The sequence below is a fragment of the Nannobrachium achirus genome, assembly GCF_963921795.1.
Source record: "Nannobrachium achirus genome assembly, chromosome: 7".
Taxonomy (NCBI): Eukaryota; Metazoa; Chordata; class Actinopteri; order Myctophiformes; family Myctophidae; genus Nannobrachium; species Nannobrachium achirus.
In genome coordinates, this window is record NC_137816.1 from 49,405,639 (window position 1) to 49,433,405 (window position 27,767).

The 27,767-nt window shown below is 43.5% G+C and overlaps 1 protein-coding gene across 1 annotated transcript in view; it reads left to right on the plus strand.

The window, feature by feature from the left end:
• Positions 1 to 26,953, plus strand: part of pla2r1 (phospholipase A2 receptor 1) — a gene marked incomplete at its 5' end in the record, with an annotated part of 33,080 nt that extends 6,127 nt beyond the window's left edge. Inside the window, 22 exons of the mRNA XM_080730294.1 lie at positions 921 to 1,031; positions 3,762 to 3,874; positions 4,429 to 4,598; positions 5,411 to 5,613; positions 7,471 to 7,616; positions 8,095 to 8,179; positions 8,427 to 8,562; positions 10,726 to 10,761; positions 11,394 to 11,554; positions 13,580 to 13,644; positions 13,800 to 13,903; positions 15,326 to 15,462; positions 18,366 to 18,483; positions 18,995 to 19,134; positions 19,780 to 19,924; positions 20,569 to 20,804; positions 21,966 to 22,140; positions 23,554 to 23,688; positions 25,491 to 25,616; positions 25,720 to 25,902; positions 26,209 to 26,241; positions 26,386 to 26,953. Coding sequence (XP_080586420.1) covers positions 921 to 1,031; positions 3,762 to 3,874; positions 4,429 to 4,598; positions 5,411 to 5,613; positions 7,471 to 7,616; positions 8,095 to 8,179; positions 8,427 to 8,562; positions 10,726 to 10,761; positions 11,394 to 11,554; positions 13,580 to 13,644; positions 13,800 to 13,903; positions 15,326 to 15,462; positions 18,366 to 18,483; positions 18,995 to 19,134; positions 19,780 to 19,924; positions 20,569 to 20,804; positions 21,966 to 22,140; positions 23,554 to 23,688; positions 25,491 to 25,616; positions 25,720 to 25,902; positions 26,209 to 26,241; positions 26,386 to 26,603 — 2,976 coding nt within the window. The 3' untranslated portion in view covers positions 26,604 to 26,953. The remainder of the gene's footprint in view (positions 1 to 920; positions 1,032 to 3,761; positions 3,875 to 4,428; positions 4,599 to 5,410; positions 5,614 to 7,470; positions 7,617 to 8,094; positions 8,180 to 8,426; positions 8,563 to 10,725; positions 10,762 to 11,393; positions 11,555 to 13,579; positions 13,645 to 13,799; positions 13,904 to 15,325; positions 15,463 to 18,365; positions 18,484 to 18,994; positions 19,135 to 19,779; positions 19,925 to 20,568; positions 20,805 to 21,965; positions 22,141 to 23,553; positions 23,689 to 25,490; positions 25,617 to 25,719; positions 25,903 to 26,208; positions 26,242 to 26,385) is intronic.
• Positions 26,954 to 27,767: the final 814 nt, after the last annotated feature.

A 27,767-nucleotide genomic window follows, 5' to 3' on the forward strand; every position in this document is an offset into this window, starting at 1 on the left:
CACAATACCAATATCTTTGCCAATACAAAGACAATTCATTGTCTTAAAATTGGATGAAGGTGCAGCCTAGACTATGTCCATTCCCGATGTAGGACAGTAGATAGAATCCCCTCAGTGCGGCGCCTGCAGGCCGACTGCACGTTGCAGGTTCGAATCCCGATCCCGACGATCATTTCATTTCACTTTCACCAAAGTTCAGTTTGTAAACCATTGGGAATTTTGCAAAAAACAACAGTTAAAGACTATATCATACTGACAAGGCGTTGAGATTAGTTTGTCAGCTTGTAGATCTGCTTTTTGATTAGTCTTTTCCGCTTCTTGTTGCACGAGGGGCGGCAGTGGCTCAGGGGTAGAGAAACCGCCATTAGAACACGGAGGGTTCCCAGTTCAATCCTGGGCTCCCCAGAGTTAGTGTCGAAGAGTCCTTCAGCAAGACTCTGAAACCCTAGTTGCTCCCAGTGAGCAGGTTGGTGCCTTGCATGGTTTCCTCTGCCATCGGTGTATGAATGTGTGTGTGAATGGGTGAATGTAATGCACAATCTCTGTAAAGCGCCTTGAATAAAGGCGCTACACAAATGCGCCATTTACCGTTTACGAGGCACTTTTATAGAGTTAAATGGGACGTGGAACAATGCAAATGATTCACCCAGGAATGTGCATATGATTTACGAACAGGTAGGATTCATCATCTCATACACCTGTGAAGCTTTTGTGAATCCCATGTTCATCCCAGGTCTTTATGTAGGAGCAGGTACTTCAGCGCTTTGTGAATGAGGCCGAATAAGACTATAGAAACGTTCCTAGAACCTCCTACAGTACCTCCTACAGTATATGTTTAACAGATTACTATGGAATTATGTCCATATTGGTCATGGTCCACATATTGTGCCTCTGAAAATAAAATGTATGTGTGTTCATAGGCTGGTAACTGGCTATTAACATCGTGTGATGACAAACTGCCTGCTGTATGTAGGAGAGAAAGCCAGATGCCCCTGCCTCACACTGGCTCATTGGATGAGGGTTGTCCTGAGGTAAGAATATAAATACAGTACACACTCACTCTCTGTCTCTCTGACACGCATCCACACACTCACACACGCACACACACACGCACACACTCACGCACGCACGCACGCACGCACGCACGCACGCACGCACGCACGCACGCACGCACGCACGCACGCACGCACGCGCGCGCGCACGCACGCACGCACACACACACACACACACACACACACACACACACACACACACACACACAGGTTGGGACCTCATTTGAGGTCTTCTGCCGTTATTCTTTATTGTATTTTTTTGTTTCTTTCTTTGTTTCTCTACTCTTACTATTTTGTAACAGCTATTCATGGGAACCTTTAGGCTATAGAAAATATTTCTCTTTTCAGCACATTTTAGTACATTATTAAAATAAACATATCTTTATATTCTTTAACACAGCCAGATACTGCATTCCAATTTTCTTTTTTGTACTTGTATTTTGGATGAATTCTGTTATAAAGAGTTTCTGCTATGGCAAAAAGTACCAGCATGAATTGGCCTGAGTGATCAGAATAGGTCTAAATCAGTGGTTCTCAACCTGTTGGTCGGGACCCCCAGGGGAGTCCTCAAATTATTTTGCAACATTCACTCAACAGTAAACAAACCAACATAAAGTTTAAAGGGGAATACCACTCATTTTCAACATTGATTGTGGGGTTTGGCTTTGATGACATCATCAAAGTGTACTTTGAAACAAAACAAAAAACACTGATTTAAAGACATCATAAAATCATCCCCTCCCCTTTTACCATTCACCCAACACTGTGGCTGTGGCTAACTTCAGCTGGGTCACCACCCCCCTGACAACCAGGCATACCTAATGAACTGGTGGTAAAAACATAATTTTAACTCTTTCTGTACACATTAAACATTGGCCAAATTGTCTAATATTTAACCAGAAATTGTGAAAATAGCCAATCTACATGCTGTTATACAAAATGTAATTCCTCAACTCTTAGTGCTCGTCAGGTTGGGTTAAAATATTATTATTTTGGGGGTTGCGTCCTGAAAAGGTCTAAATCATGGTCCCATCATGCACCATGCAGGGGAGGATGTGCCAGCGAGGGTTCAAGTCCTGGGGCGTGTTTGGCTCTTATCCCTCCAGAAGCAACACAAAGAGCTGATTCACCGCTCTGCTGACGTATTGTCTGGCATTCATGTCGCTCCACGAGTCTGTTTACAAGAATATCAAACGCTTGACTCACAGGGCTGCTTGATAATTCTCTGGAGCATAGGATGAGGAATGGCCCCCCTGGGGTTGGAGGATCTCTGAATATGTTTCAAAAGTCTTTTGACAAGTACAGCACAGAGTTCAATAATTGACAAATGGGAAACGTGCTTCAAAGAAACAAAAAGAAGGAGCAGAGATAGCGTAACTCTTTGGATAATACTGTAGTTTCTTCATGTTCTGTATTGTACGGTTGGCTATTCATTGTGTCAAACTGATTAGCCAGCATACAGAGCCCTCTATTGGAGAGTCACCACTCCCGTTCACTTCATGGGGCCATGTCTTCTACATACACATCTATTGGGGAATAGTGACAAAGCGGGAACTGGAAGTTTACAGAATGCATGGGAGTCTATGAGGGAAAAGTGACATTTCGAGTTACATCGAACCACGTGACCGGTGTTGTTTCTGACCCCGCATTGGCAGAACTCTCTGTAATACAAGGCTCTGGCCAGCACACAGAATCTGTTCTAGTGTTAAATACAGAGAATTCCGTCTACATGTGAGCACTGCCATAGGCCACAGGCCCCCAAGTGTGTAGAGGGTGGCGGTGTGTAAAAATGGACAAAATGGACACCACTTGTGAAAACATGCCATTACCGTGGCTCCACCCTCCCAACACAAGCTCTCTCTCTCTCTCTCTCTCTCTCTCTCTCTCTCTCTCTCTCCCTCTCTCACACACATACACACTTGCACGTACGCACGCACACACGCACACACGCGCACACACGCGCACGCACACACGCACGCACACACGCACGCACGCACGCACGCACGCACACACGCACGCACGCACGCACGCACACACACACACACACACACACACACACACACACACACACACACACACACACACACTGTTTATGTTCCACAGATGGGCATTGTTAGATACACCCCCCACAACACAAACAAACACACACACACTCTGTCTCTCTTTCACTCTGGCCTGCAATAATTACTGTTTTCTGACACCGTATCTGTGGAGTGGCCGTGTTAGAATTGGCTAGATTTGAATGAAATAGAAATGGAATTTAAAAAAGGACTATCAGCTACTTGTGTCCTAGTAACACTTTCAAGGAATTTGTTTTAGTGCATGCCTACGTGCATGTGTGTTGATGTCCTTCCCAAGAGTGCGTACACTGTAAAATCCAGAGTGTTCCCGGTTTGAGAGAGTGTAGGATCCAAATGCAGGATGAGGGCAGGTCAGTTCAAAGTGTTTAATAACTCAAACACAATGGGAACGAGGAATACAAACTAGGCACACTAGGAACACAAGGAAATATTCAATAGAACAAGGCCTCAAGGAATATTCAATGGAGTCAACTGGAGTCAAAACATAAGACACATAACATTTCACTATGATTACAGGACTGTTTAGACAAGACAGGCACAGATAACTAATGAAAACAGGAAACGCTGGGGCATCACTACAAAATAAGGCACACAGGTGTAAACAAGGAATGTCTTGTGTGTGTCGCAGGGCTGGAAGCGCCACGGTCTCTCCTGCTACATGGTGACCAGTCACGAGCAGAGCTTCAGTGACGCCGTGGAGGGATACTACTGCACGGCTCCTCTGCTCACGCTGGAAAACAGGTTGGATAATTGACTTATTGACACAGTGGAGTTAAGCCTGATTCATACTCTGTCTAGTCTCGCGTAGCCAGACTGTTGCCTCTCACAATCTTCAAATGCTTCCGTCATACAGTCTGGGGCACGGAAGCTCTGATCATGATTAGGCGATAAAGTGGAAATGAAGCCTCCTTCTCACATCTGTTTCGTCTTTACATTTGCAAATCATCTAACCATACATCGCTTGCTGCTTAGCAGGAATAGAAATAAATGGAAAAATGTATATTTTTGTGAACGGAAATCCCATCTTCCGTTACTCAGGACAGTCAGGAGATGTAGTTCCAGACTCTATGTAGCATTCGGAGATTGTAGAATAGTTGTCTGGCTACGTGAGACTATACTCCGTCATATGGCAGCATCGCGTGCTGTAAATAACACATCTGTGAGCTTGCAGATGTGTTATATTCAGCACGTGACGTCGTTAAGGCATTAGCGGTAAACATATTAACCTGTTCTCTCGTATGGATTCCTGTTCAGCTCAATCCAACCCGTCTCATCTCCTCTCCTCTCGCTGGCAGGTTTGAGCAGGCATTTGTTAACAGTCTGTTGAATGAGCGCGGGGCCAACAATAGTCTGTATTACTGGATTGCCTTCCAGGACCGGGACAGGGTGGGGGAGTACAGCTGGCTAGCGTCCAACGGCTCATCTCCGCCCGTCACCTACACCAACTGGAACAAGCACCAGCCAGGTAGCCCAAAACAGTGGGTTTTCTCAAAGACCACCAGGGGTCCTTGAGGACGCTCAAGGGGGTCCCCAGCAAAATGAAGAACAGTTTAATGTCACTATTATTTCATGGGCTAGAAGTTAGCCCAGGGGGAGAATGTATAACTGCTCATCCGCACTGCACGCGATGCGAGCGCCGCGATGTCCCACGAAATACTGTCTGCATATGGTGCGTCGGCGATTGAGCGTCGGCCTGTTACGGGCGGACGGTATGGACTATCGAAATATCGCTTGAAAATAAAAGTTACTTTTAAATATAAATCCATGAATGTCTCTTTGTCTATCTGCGCAGTAAAATAACTACAAATGCATAATGGTCACTTTAACAAGGTATTATAATTAATGATATTCTCCACACTTGTATTCTCCCTATCTTGACAAGATGGTATATTCCCAGGTTCCGCAGGTCAGCTGCACAGGAGCAATGCATTATTTAAATGTGGCACGTTTACTAACATGCTAAGTTTAGCTGCACTTGAACAACCATTCCAGGCTGCCATATCCAGCCCAAGAAACCGTAGAAACCTGTGTAAAAAACGGACAAAACTCATTTTTTTTAAAGATATTGTGAAAATAGCCGATCTACATGCTCACAACGCCTCGCAGCGCGAGGCGTTGTGAGCATGTAGATCTGCTATTTTCATAATAGAACCGTGCTATACAAAATGTAATGCCTCTTTATGAGGACTCCCATCTTTGCCATACCCTAGCTTTTGCTGAACTGACGCCACTGGACCCCTTTAACCTTTGTTCCTCTCTCCTCTCTCCATGGCCCAGTCAGTGCTGGTGGATGTGTTGCTATGAGCGGTGGCCTGGCCCTGGGCCACTGGGAGGTGAAAGACTGCCAAGCCCACAAGGCCTTATCAGTGTGTAAGCAGAGCATCAGCAGCCACCAGGATGTCCCGCCGCCAGAGCACCACTCTGATGTCCCCTGTCCTCCTGGCTGGGAGTCTGCATCAGGACTGAGACACTGCTACAAGGTCATGTCTGATTGTCTCTGACACTAGAGCCAGACTGATGGATCAGTTTGGACCATATATCGTCACTGTCGGACAGAAACCTCGTATCTCCAAGTTTAAAATTTGTATGTTTTTGGAGCTGTGTGGAACACAAGCTCCCTATACGTGGCTGTGTGGGTCTGTCTGTGTGTGTGTCTGTGTGTGTGTATGTAGCCTGACTTCGGCGCGTAACTAGTGCCGCACCATTTACGCCACTCGCGCAATATATACATCAAAATGTGCGGCTCGGCCGGGAATGGTGTTCTATTACCTTTCGTTCCGATCCGCCTTACCATGCCGACGTAATCGGCAAAAAACGACGCTTAATTGTCCCCATTGACTTATAATGGGACAATGCAAGAAATCACTTTCAAGTATTTTTCTCTCGTAAACCATAGGAGCTACAGTTTCAAACCTCGGAGAGGAGATTCATAATGATTTTAAGAATGAATCGAAAAATAATTACATCACTCGGCCTCATGGTGGCGCTATAACGGCCCACTTTACGTTTTGCCCCGTAACTCTTGAACCGTGGAACGGAAAATTAAAATTATTTTTTCCCTGGATTCCTTGGGTCAAGACGCATCTCCCCATATAGGCCACGCCCATTTGCGCCAGGATAGATTTTCCGCCATCTTGAATTTTCTCCAAAACACACTTTTTGCTCCTTTTCCTACATATTTTCTTCAAATGTCACAAAAATCGGTACACATGATCTACACACACACACACACACACACACACACACACAGCTCCACTTCACACGGGTGTGATTTTTCTGTAAAGTAAAGCCCTGGTTCATCTCACAAGACTATTGCACAAAACAAGTGAAAATAGCTGATCTAGATCGTCTATTTTCATTAGTTTAGAAGATCATTTGTAAAATGATAAATACGATACGAACCGTTTTGGACATACAAGTTTCCACCCGACAACGACGATATGTTGGTCATTATTTTACCTTTTTGACGGTAACATGTCCTTAGGTCGAACTCCCTTTGGCCCGACCACCTAAACCTAACCGTAACCCTAACCTCAGTAAAACTATTCCTAAACCTAACCCTAACCTCAGTCGACCCAACGGGAGTTCGACCTATGGGGCAGTCCCCCTTTTTGACAACATCGGTATGCAGTATGCTAATATGAAAAACCTTTCAGCTTTTGCGATGCGACATACTGCTTGTAGATCGGTTATTTTCAGACAATTTTGATCATTATTAGCCGGAAACTGGCACATTAATTGGATACTACTGTATTGCTGCACAGTTAAATGAAAATAATATAAGATTGTGATTTTGTGTATCATAATTATGCAACCATGAAGCTTTCATTAAAACAGATCATTTTACTGTATTTTGTCGGCTGTTGCACCTTGCCCTCATGTCGAATAGGCACACATTCGGCTATTTTCAGTGAAGAGGGAAAAAAGGGTCACATATTGAGTCTTGCTAGACAGAACATACTAAATTACAGTTTGGGGCGGGCTCCTAGACAGAGCATCTGTGGTTTCTCTTGTCTGAAGAGGCCTACAGTATATCGTCGTTGTCGGGCAGAAACCTCGTATCTCCCAAGTTTCAAATGTAAACCTTTTTTCGGCAAGTAAAGCTCTGCTTCATCATACAAGGCCGTCGCACAAAAGTAGTGAAAACAGCCGATCTACAAGCCCACAACGCCTCGCACCGCGAGGCGTTGTGTGCTTGTAGATCGGCTGTTTTCACTAGTTTAAATCATTTTTAAAATGATAAATGCAAAACGAACGGTTTTGGACATGCAAGGTTTCCACCCGACAACGACGAAATACAGACATCAAGTTGACAGTATGCGTTGACACTCTTGTAGGTGTTCCATGATGAGAAGGTCCTGATGAAGCGCTCCTGGGCGGAGGCTGACTTCTTCTGCCAGGCACTGGGAGCCCAGCTGGCCAGTTTCCGCAACTACAAGGAGCAGACGTTTGTTAAGCGGATCCTCGGCACCATGTTCGAAGGGTTGGTACTGCTGATTGAGCCTTGTCAGCAACACTAGTGTACTGCATGACTACAGCAGTAGTTTTCTCTGCTGTACATTTTACCGAATTAATATGTATTTGGCCAAGAACGCTCAGTCTTTTCAAGATTTTTAAAAATCCTTCAAAAATAGCAGATCTAGAGTATAAGCTCACAATGTGTCGCAGTGTGACTCGTTGTGACCTTGTAGATCAGCTATTTTTGAATATCCTAAGAATAATATAGGGTTAAAGTGGTTAAATGATTTTGATGCTATATTACAGTAACTATTTTTGCTGGGGAACTTTGCGCGCACTCCACTTTGAGAACCACTGTATAGTAGATCAATTGTGGCTTTTTTTTGTTAGTCAATATCAGCTCTTGTTGTCAGTAGCTTCAGGTACAACTTGTTGTAATTTGCTTCCAACATAGGTTGTGCTCTAGGATTGTCTTGTGATCCATCTACTTATTTCCTCTGTAGAACAGAGGGCCGCTGGTTCTGGGTGGGATTTAATAAGAGAGCTCCCGAGCAGGCTGGGGCCTGGGAATGGTCCGACGGCACGCCTGTAAGTATTCTGCTCATGTATTCTCCTCAAAGACAGAGCCACAGGGCTTCATTTGAACATTTAATGACAATATCGATCCAGATCTGCCCGTTAATGCAAACCCATTAATGCAACTTTGTTTCCCCGTGTGTGTGTGTGTGTGTGTGTGTGTGTGTGTGTGTGTGTGTGTGTGTGTGTGTGTGTGTGTGTGTGTGTGTGTGTGTGTGTGTTCGTGTGTGTGTTCGTGTGTGTGTTCGTGTGTGTGCAGGTAGTGTCGACCTTCATAGAGGATAAGAATGATGAGGATGAAAGGCGCAATTGTGCAGTGTACAGTGACCTGACGAATGTCCTTCTGCCTCAGCCCTGTGATACCAAGCATGAGTGGATCTGCATCATTTCCAAAGGTACTGTGTGTGCGTGGCCATCACTGGTCTCTCACACTAGACAACTCTTCCACTATCTTTGAATACTGCAGAGAGTCTGTAATTCCACCCATAGAGTAGTATATAATATAGAGAGCGGATAGCCCCGCCCCCAGCTATTCATTTCAATGTAAGTTGCTCAGTGGCGTTTTGAAGCACCCGGAAGAAGCTGAATCCAGGTGCATTGTGGGGGAATTGGATCATCTGGATGATCCAATTTTTCTTATGTCGACGAACGTCTTACGTCCATTGAACCCCCGTTGAACCCCCGTTGCAGACCCCAGCGGCGTGCTCTTTTGCTCGTGCATGTATTTTTCACCCCGCCTGCAGTTCCAGCTTTGGCCACCATGTCCTTTTGCTTCAACTCTAGACCTGGGTTCTGGGGGCTTGATTCCACCGTGTAAAAGTTGAGAACAGGAAGCTGTCATCTGCTCTTCAGACTGGGATGGGTATTTTAATTGACCAACCACGATGCAGTGTTCATTTTTTAAGATATTTTAACTAGTTCACAGCCAAATCGCCTTCCATCGCCATTTTGAGGAGGGTGAGGCAGCCAGATCGCCAAACGTCGCCTTGGGGATCATTTTCTGATCATTTTGGTATTTTTTTGACATTTTTTGAGCTATAAATGACCTTTCTAGCTTAATTTTAGTCTAAAGTTACATATTCGAAGGAAGTGACATCATCGATGACGTAACCCGGAAGTCGTTCGGCCATAACATAGAATGGGCCTTTTTACAGCATTGAATGTTGACGTTTTTCTTATCAAACTTTACCATATTTAGACCGATTTTCATTCGGAAAAAAATGGCTGGACTGACAGATTGGTCACTCAAGAGCAAAAACGAGTGTAAATGGCGTGCGCACGACGTTCGGATCGTGTTTTATAGCTCCCGTTCGGCGGACCGGGAGACATAATGGCCGCCAATGGGCGCCGCCATTATGGGTCTACTGCTGTCCACTCGCTAGTCCAGACTCTAGGAGATTATCGTTGGGCACACTCTAGTGGATAGTACTAGTACTACATTCTACAACAATATGATCCCTGTTGGGTTAGATTAAAGCTAACTTGGAAATTAATACAATTCCTGGCAGTATAGGCGCACAAGCCTATTGTAAATGGCTGGGAGAGTTAAATTCATTCAGGAACACTACGTTGTGATTGGGCAAATACACTTCCCTGTGTGAAGAGGGGTAGTTAACCAATCATGACACAGTGTTATATTTTAAAATATGTTTATGGCACTCGGGTGGTAAATTAGCTGCCAACTACCGCAGAGTCTTGGGGTTCAAATCCACATTGGTGCAAATAATTGATCTGTGTACCGCTCGGGGGAGGGAAACCGGGTGGCGAGGGTGATATTTGTCGCGTGTTTCCTAAACACACCAGGTTTGAGTTAAGACCTGCCTCGCGGAAACGCGAGAACTTCCAGGAGTGGCTGAAATCCTTGTCGGACACATGGAGGGTGGATTAAGTCAGACCTAAAGGCATGAAGACAATCTTAAAACTTGTACTTGTAAAACTTGTAAAAAGCCTGCATTTGCACAACGCACAGCTATTAATTTGTCACTACAGTGCTCAAAATAAACTGTGCTAAAAAAACGTACTTTGCACTGTGCTTAAAAAAGGGAAAACTTTGTAACTTGCTAAAGAGAAAAACGTACTGAGAAAGCTATTACCGTAATTTGTCACTATTGTGCTTAAAATAAAAACTCTTACTGATTATCAGTTAAATTGTTATTGTTTGGATATGGCTTTGGGCGTATTATGCTGCGTGTATTATTGTAATGGAAGGTATAGTATTGCTTCGCACTAAGAGCACTATATGCACTTTCATACTTAAGATTATTGAGAGGCGCGAGACAGGTTTTAACTCAAGCCTGGTGGGTTTAGGAAACACGCATATTTGTCACTACACATAGTCCTAAGGTTTGGGGGAGGCACCTATCAGAGTTCTGGGCGGGAGGAGTAGGGCGAAGGCTCTACGATACTCGGTGGGCCTCCTTACTGGCAGATGAGCCAGTAGGATACAGCAGGGACAGCTGTGGCAACACAGAAATGTGTGTGGGCAGGAATCAGTTGGCCTAACGTCATCCTAAAAGATAACAAACACATTTTGTGAATCCTTTGTCTTTTTCTTTTAGGTGATGAACTGATAAAGCCGTATTGGTACACAGAGCGTAAGTCACATTTTCAATGTTTTTCTGTTCAATTGACATTGCATTGCTTAGAGCAGGGGTCTTCAACGTTTTCAGGCCAGGGACCCCTTAGCTGAGAGAGAGATGAAGCAGGGACCCCCTCTACATATTGTATAAATGTGTGATGCAGATTTTAATTGATTTCATAGATAGATTCATAGACTTGTTTGACAGCACTGCCATCAGTCTATGTTCGATTCGTGTTTTTAGTTAACTTGACCTTTCACTCTGTACTTGGTATGCTCTTTTTTACCTCTACACCAAACCTATTTGCCGAAAATAGCCGATCTACAAGCTCTCGACGCCTCGCACTGCGAGGCGTTGAGAGCTTGTAGATCGGCTATTTTTGACTAAAGTTCCCCTCAGAATAGGGGTGCGAGGGTTCAGGTTGTTAATTTAAAAGAATGATCCTATCACAAAGATCTGGTGGCCCCCCTGTAGTAACTTTGAGGACCCCCTAGGGGCCCCAGACCCCTTGTTGAAGACCCCTGGCTTAGAGAAACCTTATAAAGAATGTTATGTCATTTATTGAAAGCTCATTGACAAGTAGTTTATTTTGTATTGTTTGTATTAGTTGTGTAGTATTTCATTGTCTTTATGTCGCTCCTCTCCAGAGAGCGAGCCCTGGGTGTTCTACCGCGGGGCAGAGTACCTGCTAGCCAAGCAGCTCTTTGGCTGGAACGCTGTCTCCCTTGCTTGTCAGATGATGGGAGCCCACCTGCTGTCTATTCACTCCAGAGAAGAGTTGCATTTTGTCAAAGAGCGCATGGGAAGGGTCTGTATATCCATACTGCTCATTATTATGTAGATCAGGTGTCTTCAACGTTTTCAGGCCAAGGACCCCTTAGTTGAGAGATAGATGAAGCAGGGACCCCCACAACCTTATAATCCATAATAGTTTCATCGTTTGACAGCACAATCATTAGTGTATTTTGGATTCTTGTCGATTTGTGTTTTCAGATATTTAACCACTTGAACCGTCAATACCGGTACTTAATAAACTTGACCTTTCACTCTGTACTTAGTCTGCTCTTTTTCCCCTCTACACCAATGGTCTTTGCCAAAAATAGCCGATCTATAAGCTTGTAGATCTGCTATTTTTGGCTAAAGTTCACAGAATATGCAGATATGGATATATAATTGTATACCATGAAAAAGGAGGGGAAAAAAAACCTTCTATCACTCAAAGATTTGGAGGACATCCTGTAGTAACTCTGAGGACCCCCTAGGGGTCCCGGACCCCCTGTTGAAGACGCCTGATGTAGATCAATGTTTACCACATAGGATCATGACCCATTCTGTTTATATGGGCTGCAAGTAAACGTCCCCTTTTTCAGCCTTTCCTAGAAAATAAATTATATTTCTTAAAAAATCAAGTAGATTGCAACAACAACCTGAAACTGCCTGTGATATTGCAACAACAGCAGCAATGACCCGAAACTGGCCGCAATATTGCAACAACAAAGTTTCAATAGCCCTGAAATATGTCATTCCAGGCTCATAGCCAGTATTAAGTGAATGACTAAACACAACAGACAGTGCGCTTAGTTATTTTAGAGAGAAGAAATATATTTACAGTATCCATTTTTGCCTTTTTCTAGTAGTTTTTTATTTTTCTCATTATAGTAACTAGCTTGTTCTGTTCCCCTCTCTCTGATTTGTGTATTGTGTATTGGCCTAGAGTATTTCCTGTTGTCTAATACTGTATTTGTGGAGTGACATTTCTGCCAAGGTAGTAGTAGCTAGATAACAGCTGTCAAACAGAATGTTTCTAATTTGGTATCCAGGAAACAGAACAGAAGTTCATATGAGGTTGTAAGCCTGTTATTGTTGTTAGTGTGAAATTATCTAGGCTAGGATATCTTGAGGGAAAGTCATGTTATATTGGTATGGTATATCATGGTAGGTATATTGAACAATATCTAAGCGTTTCTAATTATAAATTGACAGTGTTTTTCCAAAAGGTTGTTGTCTAAATGATGTCACTATTAGCTCACTTGTTAAATACTTTGGGTCTGAACCATGTTTTCTTCTTCTTCTTCTTTGAGTGGTGTTCCAATAAAACAGAGCTCATTCTATTATAGCTTATTCAAAGATGATGTGTTTTTCAAACTATTGCAAAATGACTCTTTCATGGAAGTTAAATCTTTTTGAAATGCATGACTCAATATTTATTTATGCAACCAGCAGATGGCGAAGGTTGTCACTTTTCCTCCCTATTGACATGCATCCACACACTGACTGTACAGTAAATATACAGTATATACAGGATATACGAGTAAGACGCCTCAGGGCGACATGCGACCAATTCTTGGCCATCTGGCCAGTGATGTATATCGGACCAGTTACCCATATATGCATGATAGTCAACAATGTGATGTCAGAACATGCCCATATATGGGCATTACCAAACATGGGCATTCATTGCCAAGTGTGACTCAGCGATCTTCATATATGAGCATAAAAGGAACATCAAGCCAGAGCGTGATGTCAGAGCGGCAAACCCATTCTGGTTCCCCTGACATCACAGTGACATCAGAGCATCACGGTCGCAATTACATAAGCATCAGCTAAAACACAAGTACACACCATATTCAGGGAATAGGAAAGGCAACAGCTTTTGCCAGAATGAAACAGCTCATGAAGTAGGAGAGTCACGGGCCAACAAGTGGACCTGAATGGCCTCTCCAGGCACGAGAGGCCCTGAAAAGCCCATCTTACAGCCCAGTGCACTTGAAGTGGTAAATTCCCTTTTAAAGAGTGGGCAAGTTAACTTTGTTTCTCCTGTTGTTCTCTCCAGCTGTCCGTTGGCCCAACAAACTGGTGGATTGGATTGTCCATTGACGTGCCAAGGGAAGAGGTCAGGTGTGTGTGTCTTGGAACATGTTTCCTGTTTGCCATATCACTTATATCAATAAGGGAGGTACGGTATGTGTGCTATTACACTCAATTAACGTGTGTGTGTGTGTGTGTGTGTGTGTGTGTGTGTGTGTGTGTGTGTGTGTGTGTGTCATTTGCAGCTGGAGCGATAACACAGAGCTGGGCTTCCAGAACTGGGCAGAAGGGAGCGCCTACGGCGGCCCAGTGAAGCAGAACGTATGTGTTACCATGTCCTCTGCATCAGGTAAATATGAACACAAATATGCACATGAGCAGCATTGTATTGTAAAATGTGTACACAGTGAAATCCTCAGTGTTAATTCATCCATTTGTACAATGGATGTGCAAAGTGTGCATACCTACAGTAGGCATACTATGACATGATACCGCATTGGCCTCTGGATCATATGTCTGCACCATATATGGGCAGCCGGGTCAACTCCACTGCAAAAATAATGCCTGAATTTGCCTAAAATTCTCTTTTATAACCATTACTGTTGCCAGTTGCCATGCCATGTTAAGGTGTTTTAGTATGAAACCCATATTTGTAATTTAACCAAGTATCCTTTATCATAACGTGACATACCGGTAACTACGGTACATGTCTGACATTAGTAACAAACCAAACTGCTTGAATATCAGTTGGGAATTCAGGCGGTTAATGATGATTTAAATTGTGGAGAGACATGCTTCCATAGACATACAATGGGGCACACTAGCATTATGAGTTATGATGATGATGATTTAAATTGTGGAGAAACCTCCTGCTTCCATAGACATACTGTACATTGGGGCACACATGCATTAGGAGGCATAGCTTTCCCCTAATCGCAGCGGCCATGTTGAAGCATCGCCCCAATGAACAGCAGCTGCTAATGTGGTAACAGCGTACACAAATATAACCAAACAAAGTCTCACAGGTCTATTTGATTACACTCTCAGACTTGACCACATCTGAATCCGAGTGTTTCTCGTGTTATTCCAGAGGGAGCGCACACAACGATCTGATAACACAAACCCATAAGACAAATATGGGTAAATTCTCCTTCTACAACACTGCCACCCTACTACCCTAGTGTGGAATTCCTTGACTACTTTACTTAAAAAAAACATGTAGTTTGCTGGCCTCCTTCAAAACTGCCCTGAAAATTCACCTTTCAGGAGGCCAGAGGCGGAGGTAGTTATCACTTCTCCCATAGACAGGCGAGAAGTGAACACCCCCCCCCCCATACCTTATCCCTGCCCCCCCTTTTCCCCCTACTCTGTACATATAGTGTTTTATAATTGCAATGATATTTGAATGTTTTTTGTTGCTATTTTTTATGTCCATGAATTGAATACCAGGGACCTCCAACGTAAACAAGACCGTACATAAAGGGGCCTATTTGGGGTGTTAAACTGTACTTGTACTGTACTACCTTTTTAGTTTTGACTATACTTGTACTTTTCTTCATTTTCGTCTAATAAAATATTCAATGAATCAGTTCTTGGGGCGAACATTCAGTGAAAATTGCAGATACTGTATGTTTGTGAGCTTGAAGATCAGCTATGCCTGGCCGACTTCGGTCCACAAGGTATATAGGTTTAAACTGGTGATTGGTTAAATATAGGATTTTCCAGTGTATTTAACATGGACGTTGAGCCTCGTGTCCTTGTTGTGTTGCAGGGAAGTGGTCCATGTGTCCATGCACTGAACCTCATGGATATGTGTGCAAGAGGAGGACCGTCTCCGTGGTGGAGACGCCCCGAGAACCACACTACATTGGAGGATGTCCAGACAGATGGCTCTACTTTGGACACAAGGTTCACAAATGCATACACGCATGTGCACACTAGGGCTGTCAAACAAATAACCCACCCATTTGTTTGATTGCGACCATAGGTCACAAGTTTACTATGTAGGTCACGACTGACACTGTGGTTCCCCTGACACATCACTGTGACATCACAGGTGATATCACAGGTGACATCACCTATGTAAAAGTCCATATATGGGTATTTCCCAGAATCCCTTTATATGGAGATCCCTGATGTCATCAATATTAACACTTATGTTGCAATGATTTTTTCTCTTCAATGTCTCGCGTTGCCATGGTTACCATAGACTTCCATGTAATTGTGCAATTGTGTAAAAAGTGCACGCCCATGCCTAGATGATGCACCACGTGTGTAGATGCTGTTCACAGCTTTCAAACAAAAAAATCCGCTTGGAAATCCGTTCAGGCATTCATGATTTATCAGCCATTATGTTTTCTTCAGATGTAAACAAACATGGCTGCCATGTTTGAAAGAATGAGTTGGTATGGGGGTTAAACATGCAATTTCGCGATCGCGATCATGCCTAATACATTTCTGGAGGTCCAAAAAAAACTTTTGAAAAAAAAAAGAATTTGAAAAAAAGAAAACTTTTTTTTTTTTTCAAAAACGGCCCAAACTCGGGAAACTCAGGGTTGGCACAGCGGTAGTACCAATACAAACTCGGGAAACTCGGGGTTGGCACCATATGTGTTAAGCCCATATCTAACAGGACTTCATATGGGAATGCCCATATATGGAGGAAGACAGCCCATATCTGTGTGGCTGGTTCAGGGGTCTCCATATATGGGTAACTGGTCCGATATACATCACTGGCCAGATGGCTAAGAATTTGCGCGATGTTAGCCCTGAGGCATCTTACTAGTTATTTGCATGTATGAATTACTTATGGATACAGAAAACCAAAAATCTGTAGGTGACACCTACAATTGGGTTTCGCGGTGGGGGGATGTCAATGATTGTAGCAGAGTGGCTCAGAGACGCTGCCTGAAGACCGTGAGACCGGGGTTCGAATCCCAGATGTTACACATGGTGATCTGTCAGCATCAATAGAAGCCTCTTCATAGGTCCGTGATTACTGTCACTTACTACTTAGTGACCCTGACCACTTCAGCACCACGGCCAGCACCAGCACCAAGGGCAGCATCACTATCGGTGCCCCATGCATGCCCACCGGAGTTGAAGTCGGGTTTTGTGCGGGTCATTTCAATCTGGCCAGGCCCCGGCCAAAACCATCCACTTTTGCGCTGAGTTTCCCATTGGGAACTTTTTCCCGAAATCCCAGGAGCTGATCAAGTCCAATAGGAGCGAGGCTCTGGGCAGCTCTCGTACGGCCACGTTGTTGTTTTTAACACACTTGGTGCCAAACACGAGTTTCACGAGTTTTGGCCGTATATGCCCCTGTGCCAAACACGAGTTTTCTGAGTCGATTCCCCCCCCCCCCCCCCCCCCCCCACTTCCTACTTCCGGTTTCGGCATGGCGAAATGCATGTTTGACTCCCAGAACAGCTCTATCTTTCAAACATGGCAGCCATGTTTGTTTATATTTGAAGAAAACACTATAGCCTCTGTCTTTTGAATGCCTGAACGGATTTCCAAGCAGATTCTTTTTGTTTGAAAGCTGTGAATGGTGTGCACACTTGTGGTGCATGATCTGTGCATTATATCCGTGCATGACCCGTGACCATCGTGCACATTAAAAGGTAAAATTCTGGCAATTGAAGACATTAGTCGCTTTTTAACCCCGGCAGCAAGCAAGAATGTTCTGCACATAATAGCCTTGTTGCAGTGTACTGTACGTCCATTCACAGTTTTGAACACCCAGACCTCCACCTTTTTGACTCTGGAAAATTGCCTCCCAGGGGCTCACCAGCTGCTCTGTTTTATTGTCCATGTTTTGAAGGACATGTGTTGTGGAATATGAACATTGGCAAGCAGGTGTTGTACCTTGGTGAGGACTACCTGGCTGTCACCAAAGCACCACAGGAGCATTGCCCTGTGTTGCATCACCAGCATCAACGTCATCAATTTGATATTGGACCTCATGTTCAGGGCACTTTTCCGTATTCATTCATTCATTCATTCATTCATTCATTCAGAAGGGTTCATATTTTCACAAGTCGAGTGCTATAGTGGTTATGTACCGGTATGTACTACATTAAAATTGTACTAGCCTGGTGTTTATTTAACTAGTCTAAATGGAACCAAATGGAGCTGCAGCCTAGTGTTAATTTAACTAGTCTGATTGGAATGGACTCTCAAATTTGATTCCATTTGGCAGCCACTGTAGAGTACAAACCTTATTAGCACTAATTTCAAATGTGGGTTTTTGGGACAAGGACAACTGCTTGTAATGTTGGTACAATATTGTAGTCCAACAATAATACAATTTATGTCATTATTTTAAGACACTAGATGTGAGTGGGTGCGTGCATTCGGCATCAGTGCTGCTTTCAAAAATTTATCTTAGTGGAATTTTATAGGTTGGACGCAGCCATCGAACACAACGCAACACAACGCAACACAATGCAACGTCAGCATTTGTAGTACAGTACCTTTTATTGATTACAAAGGAAACGTTACCTGATGCGAACACTGACGCAACGCAATGCAATGCTCCTTGGCTCCGGTGGAGCTCAGCCGTTATTGCCACTAGTTTAATCATCCAGGCAGGGGAGATGCCAATTAAATCCAGTCTTGTGGAGTATTCCTCAATAAGGAATACACACTCACAGAGGCACTATTGATTCGTTAACAGTATATGTACATTCCCTACCCATGAATCAAAATCACAAATGTGTAGCCATTGCTAAATGATCAAATGTATGTCCATGACCATGATAAGTATATATTTCATTTAGCCCTGATTGTATTGTGTGTGTACTGTCCAGTGTCTCATGCTGCACCTCCCTGACAGTCCTAAGGAGGGGAAGAGCTGGAGAGATGCCCAGTCCATCTGCTCCTCCTTCCAAGGTTCACTAGTGGCCATCGAGGATGAGCTCGAACAAGGTAATAACACTATACAATCATCCATCTTGCAGCACATTTCCTGGAGGAAATACATTTTGTTAACTCAATGCTGTGTCTCTCAACATTGTCATCTACTGTGTTGAAAGTGAGTGATATGTTGCATTTGGATGGATATTGATGGCAAGCAGTGTGTGTGTGTGTGTGCATTCAGAACCCACCTTATATGCTCTTTAAATTGTGGGGAAATGATGTGCTGGGGGTCTGCACGGGCAGTTCAGACTTCAGAGCCGGTCTAAAGCATATTTGCTCTCTGACATTTCTCACTCCCTCTAGATAGCAATGTGCCAACAATTTGACTGACCACACCTCATTTTAAGACCTAAACATGGGGGGTTATCTGCGCTTAGCGCCATTTTCTGCCTGGTGTAAGATAGGCCATGAGGGTGCCCTCAAATTAACCCAAAACAAAGGTTAATAAATTGTTTCATTCAACGTCCTGAAAGGAGTACTGCTGTTTTTATCATCTTCTATCATGCCATATTTTCTCCAGCTTTTGTCACCATGCTGCTCCAGGGCAGCTCGGTGGGCGTGTGGATTGGTCTGCGGGATGAGGACACCATGAAATGGTCCAACGGGAAACCAGTCAGCTACACCAACTGGTCTCCCATAGAGCCTAAGAGCTCTCTCACTGTAAGCTCTATTTGTCAGCCTAACTCAGTGGTTCTCAACCTTTTCAGGCTGCGACCCCCAAAATAATCATATTTGGCAAGCACAAAGAGTTGAGGCATTCCATTTTGTATAACACAGTTCTATTGTGAAAATAGCCGATCTACATGCTCACAACGCCTCTATTTTCACAATTTCTGGCTCTAATATTTGACAGTTTGGCCACTGTTTAATTTGTGATTTTAGAAATGTGCATATACCCTCTATTCACTTAAACTTTGTGTTGGTTTGTTTTTCTGTTGAGTGAGAAAACATTGTTGCACATTAAGTTGATCACCTGGGGACCCCACAAAATAATTTGGGGACCCCCTGGGGGTCCCGACCCACAGGTTGAGAACCACTGGCCTAACTTGCCAACTTTCACCACTGAGTTAAACAGTTGTTTGATGATGTGTTCCAAAAGTGTCAGTTTGTCAGTACCTATATCATCATCATCAACATTGTGGACTCGAAAATGAATGTAGTTTGTGTGTGTGTGTGTGTGTGTGTGTGTGTGTGTGTGTGTGTGTGTGTGTGTGTGTGTGTGTGTGTGTGTGTGTGTGTGTGTGTGTGTGTGTGTGTGTGTGTGTGTGTGCATGACACGTGTGTGTGTGTATGAACGGACAGGATGACGAGTGGCTCCACGGACCGCTGGCTAGTGATGACCCTCTTTGTACTGTTCTTTCCAACAACCACAACTTCCACCTGACCGGGAAGTGGTACGATGAGAAGTGTTCAGAGAGTGGGTATGGCTTTGTGTGTCAGAAACCCCAGGGTAAGATTCCCCTCCGCCTCTCTGTCTCTTCCTTTTCATTGTGTGATTGCTCCGTCATCGCCTCTTTCTCTGTCTCCGATGTGACCATGTGCTCATTGACCTGCTGTCGTTTCTATCTTCCCATTGACTGTCATTAACCGGTCTAGGTCTCTCTTGTTCTTTTATTTATTTCATTCTCTCTGGGATTATTGTTATAATTAAGTGAAATTCTGAGTGTTCACTGTTGCTTTCATTTATGAGTGATACTAATGACTAATGTATACCTCGCCACAATACTCTTTGACAAGTATCGTTCGACAAAAATGACCCAAACCCTTTTTAAAAGCGAAAATTGATGTGTGATTCTGTCTTTCTGTCAGTTGAAAATTAAAATGCTTTTGTTTGTAAATGACTCTTAATGGTCATGCGTATCTCTGTCCTCATAGTAGCTGTCTGACTGACTAATGGACATAGATTAGTTGTGTGAAGCATCTTCATTGGTTAACGAGAAGTGTCAAGCTGTGCCTCCGAAGAGGACAGCTCTGCTCCTCTTTTTTAGTCTTTTTTTAATGTTCTTGAACAATCATTCTGACCATACCTCTCTTTCTCTCCTTTTCTTATATCCCTCCCTTCTTCTTTTCTCTTTTTTTCCCTCTCTATCCCAGACCCATCTAAACCCCCCACCCACTCCTATCACCACCCTCTCCCTGACAATATTGAGTATAAGAACCGCAGCTATAAGGTTGTGCCAGGCAACATGAGCTGGTACGAGGCGCTGCATGTGTGCCTAGAGAATGATTCTGACCTAGTGAGCATTACAGACCCTTACCACCAGGCCTTCCTTACTGTCCTTGTCAATAGACTGGCAGTGCCCCACTGGATTGGACTGTATAGTCAAGACGTATGTACCCATTGCACGATATGTACTGTAACTGCGTAGCTCTGCATTGTCTACTGTATATTGTGTCTGCGAGGTGACCTTGGAATTAGAGCTGTGCGTGCGTGTCTGTGTGATATGTCTGCATTCATTTACGTTTGACACTGATTAGTGAGTATGGATTGCCCAGCCAGTGCATGTGTTATGTATGCATGTTGTATGGGTTCCTTAATCCCCCACCCCCACCATTGCAACTTCCACTATCACTTTCAATTCAATTTAATTCAAAGGACTTTATTGGCATGAGAAAACATACGTTAACATTACCAAAGCAAAAGTGGAACAAAACAAAATAATGTAGAACTGAAGGGAATAGGAATTATGTTCTCAGAGCTGTTACTTTGCAGCTGAGGCAAATCTGACAAATCTCACACTATCACACGGGTTTCATGCTTAGAAGTCACTCTGTTGCGTCACATGTCATCTTATGTTCTTCATCAAAAGACTATTAGGGGGGTTTAAAGAAATGTACAGTCTCAAAGTCTTTTGTAGTTAAGAAAAATTTCATATCATGTCAATCAATGAAAACACATACCGGTACAAAACAAAGGTCTACATTGTATCGTAGTAAATAAATACCCACAAAATATTTCAGGAATGTCCTTTAAATACATTCTTGACATGTTACTTCCCCGCTAGTTTACTAGTGGGATTGACTTCCGTGGACTGTGACAGTTGCATCACATTTCCCCAGGGCTTTTCTCCTGGCTGTCAGCCTACAGTATGTGGAAGTATGCTGTCCACTAGCATACAGTATGCTTTCCCAGCAGGCAGGCAGAGGAGAGTTTGTGCATCCCTGAGCTCCCATAGAAGTGAGGGAATCGATTCTCTACATGCATCTGTCCCCTCGTTCCCTCTCTGTCTTTCGAGCTTTATTGCTGCTCGACGGCATTCTTTTGCTTTCTCACCTTCCAGCTTGATTTGTTCTCATTCAGCCAAACTCCTGTTTCCGGTCTGCCCCTTTGCATGTATATTAAGTGACAGGCACTGCCGTCGTAGTGACCAGTTTTTATCGAGGCGTTCGGTTCATGACCATCATGTTTTCTTTCTACGGTGTCACTAACCCAGTGCCACCTGAAGTGTGGAGTGCCTCTCTGAGAGATCTGTCGTGTTGTTTCCTTACAGGATGGCATCAACTACCAGTGGTCAGACAGTAGTAGCACTGTGTACACACACTGGGACGCGGCCGATGAAGACGACTCGGTGACAGCAGAGTGTGTTTACATGGACGTGAGCGGGGGCTGGAGGAGAGCTGACTGTGATACCCCATTGCCAGGACTGTGTCATGTACCCCCGCCAAGTCAGTATAACATTACCATTGATGGAAGAAGTACTTAAGCAAAAGTATCAATACCACAATGTAGAAATACTTGTTTCTTGAGTAAAAGTACTAAAATATTGCCATCAAAATATACTTTAGACAGAGTACCAAAAGTAAAAGTACTCGTTATGCAGAATGTTACATTTAGAAATCTTTTGACAATAGCAGATCTACAGTATAAGCTGAGCTTGTAGATCGGCTATTTTCAAATGGCCAAAATGTACATGGCTGAAGTGGTTACTGTATGTTTTGTTATAATTTATAGTTTTTGTTATAATTATCAAAATATCTATACAAATTAACTAGTAACCACAATTAGTTTTCAAAATAACTGTAGAGGAATAAAAATATAATATTTGTTTCTGAGATGTAATGGAGTAGAAGTAAAATTATAGAACATTTCAAATACTCCAGTATGTACTAGGGCTTTCACCGACTAGTCGACTAGTTGACTAGTCGACTAGTATAACCACTAGTCGATCTTGTAGGTACTAGTCGAAAAGTCGAAAAAAATAAATAAAATAAAAATATTTTCGTTTTTTTTTTTTTTTTTTTTTTATGAAGACCTAGCAAACTCATTTCAATTCGATTATAGTTGTTTTATGTCTAACAACCATTACAAACGGAATATTATTATCCAGTCACACACACACCTTGCTGCATCTCCCCACCGAGGGGTTAATATTCCCAAAGACAGTGGAGTGGAGTTCACCCAGAGTTCACCTAAAGTGCTCCGTGTCGCGTCTGCACACAGCAGTGAGTTGTGAGACTAGTCCTACAGTCAGAATATAGTTGTTTAACAGTATAACATCGTAGCGCGATCATAGCAGCAAGTGAGGACAGGCCAGTTCTTGCTACAACGAACAGACCGACAGACGTTCCGCACGTTCGTTTGATTAGAAGTAATTAAAAGACAGAGGAGTGTTTGTGTTGTGTAGCGAGCTAGCCAGCTAGCCTGGCTAGCCGACCATGGAAATGGATATATGTCCTTTGTTTACGAGAGACAGCAGCTATTGGTGAGTAAGCATGGCTTTCTATTACTGTAGCAGCTCAAATGGATGTGGCGATTGTGAAATGCTGGTCTTGTTGTTGCACTGACTTGCACACGTGGGGTTTGTGTGTGAGTATCTGTTGTCATGGTAACTTGGCTGCTGTGAAAGCCGTGCCACAGCGCTCTTTATTATGACATAATATGTTAACGACTAGTCGACTAGTCGACTACCAGTGGCTTCAACTAGTCGATCTGTAAAAAATGCTTGAAGTGAAAGCCCTAGTATGTACAGGACTTAAATTTACTTTGTTACTCTACACCACTGAGTATGACTAATGAAATGTTTTTAAACGTTACAGTGTGAGGTCGTCATGGGAGATAACAGTCTGTTTGCCTTGCAGGGAGTAAAGCGTTTGTCACCTCTGAGATGGCGTGTCCCGCCACTTGGGTGGAATTTGATGATGGTTGCTATTTCTTTGAGCCTCTGGTGCAGAGACTCACTTATGAAGAGGCCAGAAATTACTGCAAACAGAAAAGTAAGGTGTTCAAGATTCAATATGCATTTTCTGTCTTAATTGTGAAAAGCTCCCTACCAGCTTCATTACTTTCTTCAGTTGCAGACCTGCATTAATCCCACTAGAGGTTAAAAAGAGATGCCGTTTTGATCATTCTGCTAACCAAGAACAAAGGTCCAAGGCACTCTTCTTATTGTAAATATATAAAACACCCTTATTGACAGGTTAGATTCTATTGGTGCCATTACTTTCTTCCCTTATGCCACTGTTGCATGTTCTTGATAACATGATACTGTGTACATGTTTGGACACAATCTGTAGGTGTTATCTGCAAAACTCTGCCTCCTGGTGGTGCTATACTGTAACAGGCTGATGTGAAAATCTGGGGCAGAGGTTCTGCTCTGGCATTCAGGGAGTGAGTGTGTGCACACATTCACATCGATTGCTGCTCACGTCGATTAGCTACACACAGATTGGTGGACGAATGGACGGACGGGCGGACGGACGAACGGACTGACACACAGACGGACAGGGTACAAAACATGGTCTTGGTCACGCCTTCGGATTGGCGGAGACAATGAACAACAACCGGACGAACACCGGCAGTCTTTAAAGTCTCTGGAACTCACTAACAAGGCACAGCTGGTAGTGTGAATCCCCTTGAGCAATCAAGGCACAATAGGGAGAGGGAAGGGTGACAACAAGGGAACATGGAGTAGGAAAGGGAGGGGGAGGGCACACTAGGCAAACACTACAGTCACATCAGGGACAAAACAGGGGCACACTGGACATGGACAGAATTGATGCCGCGATCATGACAGTCTCTCAGTCAGGTCATCCAGACACATCAATGCGGAGCAGAGGGCAGAAACTGGTGGTCAAGGTAGGAGACGGCATCAGGATGGGTTGCAAGGACTCTGGCACATAGTAGAGCAGATGCCCATGCATAAGGGGAAGGTGCCGACCGGAGCGCCAACGAAGATCTGCCAACACCTCAAGCTGACATGAGTGCGGCACAGCGGCTGCCCCGAGGACCTTGGCAGTGCTGACTGAAACGTCAGTCCCACGTCCGTGGCACACAATAATGTTAGGCGACAAAACCCTCTGCCTGGCCTCCCAGATCAGTGCAGGCAGGATCACATTCAGAAGGTGGTAGGTGCAGGAGGGTGGGGCAGGGTCTCCAGGTCGTAGAAAGGGAGGGAAGGAATTGCGACGCTGGACAGCGTGATGGTATCGTGATGACACTCAGGCAGCCAGGCGCTCAAAGTGCCCCACCCAGCAGGAACCCGCCGTCAACACTGGCGCAGGGACAGGGGATTCCTGAGAGCCATGATTACACCCAAGGGAACTGGCATCGACATTACAAACAGACGAACAGGGCACACTAAGTGGCAGTCTCTGCTTTTAAAACAAATAAATACTAAACAGAAATCGAAAACAAAAAGTCTAAATGAAATTAAAATAGAAACTAATGAAAAATGCAAACCTATAATAACCTTGCCCTGAACAGGTTTCCCTCGTAAAATAGATCTTGTAATTTAGAACATTTTAGAAAACGTATAAATATATTCCCCTATAATGACAAGACCAAAATAAGGACACCAGGTTGAAAGTGGTTAAAGATCGGGACACAGATTGACAAAGGACGAGAAATGTTGGTTTGTAATCATCCTTTATGAACTAACCTGCCAATAAAGCCTTATCTGTCTTTGGTAAGAAAGGGTCTTTGAACGTCATTTTTGTTTCCGTCGTTCCAGTTATCCATAAAATGTTAGCACACAAAGCTTCTCCTTTGGATCAAACTAAACTTTCCTCACTTCCAGACAACTCATCTGATCTCCTGACTATCGAGGGCTATAAAGTGGATAACTTCCTCATGGACCAACTTATGGACCACAATCATGACCACCAACAGAGAATATGGCTCGGGATGTATTTCAACACAGATAGTGAGTACAGTCATTCTCCCATAATCCCTCTATGTCTATGATTACTCGATTGTCACACATGTTGAGTTGTACAGTACAGTAAGCTTCATTTATTTGATTCTAGCTGACTCTATGGCATGGCTGGATGGCTCACCTATGGATTCGGAACACTCCCTCTGGAATTTCCACGAGCCAGATCCCAGCATGCTGACTGCCGGCATCTGTGCAACTAGGCGGTTGCTTGATGGGGTGTGGCAACTGCAACAGTGCTCTGAGCGGCACGGCTTCATCTGTGAAATACATTCAGGTAGACATATTTGTGGATGGATATTTTTGGACCAAATTATTTGCCTCAACTATCTTGCATTGATCCTCTGTGTCTGTATTCTTTTAAATCTGGCTTTATTGTTATCCTGATCTCCTAAACAGTCCTGGGGGATGTTGAACAAATCACACTTTTGGTACAACGCATCCTAGCACTTACATACATGCTTCATGATGCAAACCAACAAAATTGTTCGCAAATCAAAAGTTGATAGACACACCTTGCAAGAAGGTTATCACAAGATTTCAGTGTACAACTGTCTCTTGACCAATGTTGGTTATTCTGCAGATATCACTGAGGTGGAAGTGGAACCAATAAATGGTAAACAATCTTTTTTTTTCTTTCTTTTTTTGCAGTTATCAGCAATAAGTGAACACATAGAGAGGAGCATTTATGGTCATATGAACATAAAATACAAAAACAACATACAGAAATAATTACTAAATGTGTTCATCTATGTTCCAGGCTTGCATCACGGCATTGTCCCAGCTGCAGTCCTGGTGGCTATACTGGTGTTTGGCGTGCTGGCAGTAGTGATGTGGTTTGTGTACAAGAGGAACACCTCACGCTTTCACAGACTCCCTAGCCTTGGTAGTGCTTACTACAGACAGTCCAACTCACAGACTCAAGAGTCCGATGGAAACGTCTTGATCACAGACCTGGAAACACACTCAGGAGAGTAGTACTCAAATTGTCTATATTTTCTTGAATGTTTCTGTCTGTCTGTCGCTGTCTGTCTCTCTCTCTCTCTCTCTTTATGTCTCTCTGTCTCTCACGAACAATTTCACTGCCACCATGATGATTCCTCAGAATAATTGTCTCTTGCTTTTTTTTCCAAATGTCATTGGCCGAGTTTCCCAAAGCGATTTTAGCCCATCGTAGCTCACGCATGGTCGTAGAGACCAAGCCCCGACCGTCATGTTCCCGTGTTTACATGGGTTTGGGCAGAGCGTCTTATTTAACCCCCTACAACTACACCATCATTCAGATTTCACAAAGTGCTTAATAAAGTCTCACTCCTGTCTAAATACGGTACGGCATTCTATAATTACCCGTATCCTCAGTTTTCTTTAATAAGAAGCCTTTATCCGATCGTGTTCTGTTTCCCATGTATTTCCTGGTGTTCCCCATGCGCACCAACCCCATTGAGATAAACAGACACCGATCTGATAAAAAGGCTTCTTATTAAAGAAAACTGAGGACACAGGTAATTATAGAAAGCTGTACCGTATTTAGATAGGTATCAGACTTTATTAAGCACTTTGTTTGTGAAATCTGAATGTTGGTGTAGTTGTAGGGGGATGAATAAGTCTCTCTGCCCGAACCCATGTAAACACGGGAACATGGCGATCGGGGCTTGGTCTCTACGACCATGTGTGAGCTACGATGGGCTAAAATCACTTTGGGAAACCCGGCCATTGTCACCAGCTGAAAGAGAAATTATTACATATTACATTTTTCAATTGTCTGAAATGGAAGAAGCCTACAGTATGTTGGCATTTAAGAGCCACAACAAGGGAATGACTATTGGTACGATAAAAGAGGTTTGGGTGACATTTCCAAGGTACAAAGAATCAGGGACAGAAGTAGAAGTAGAAGCTTTAATCCATGTAAAGATACATCAATAAAAAGCTTTAATCCAGGACAGATAGATAACACATTACAGATGATATGTTAACTATTTGTTATAACTTTGAGAAGAAGGATTGTTTTTATGTTTTATTTTATTGAAGTTCATCAGGCCGTTGTTTACAAGTTGCATGCTAATTAATTGACATACCGGTAATTGAGAAGTTTGCTATTGTTGGGAAGAGAAGAATAGTATTCCAGAATCTGAATCTATTTGT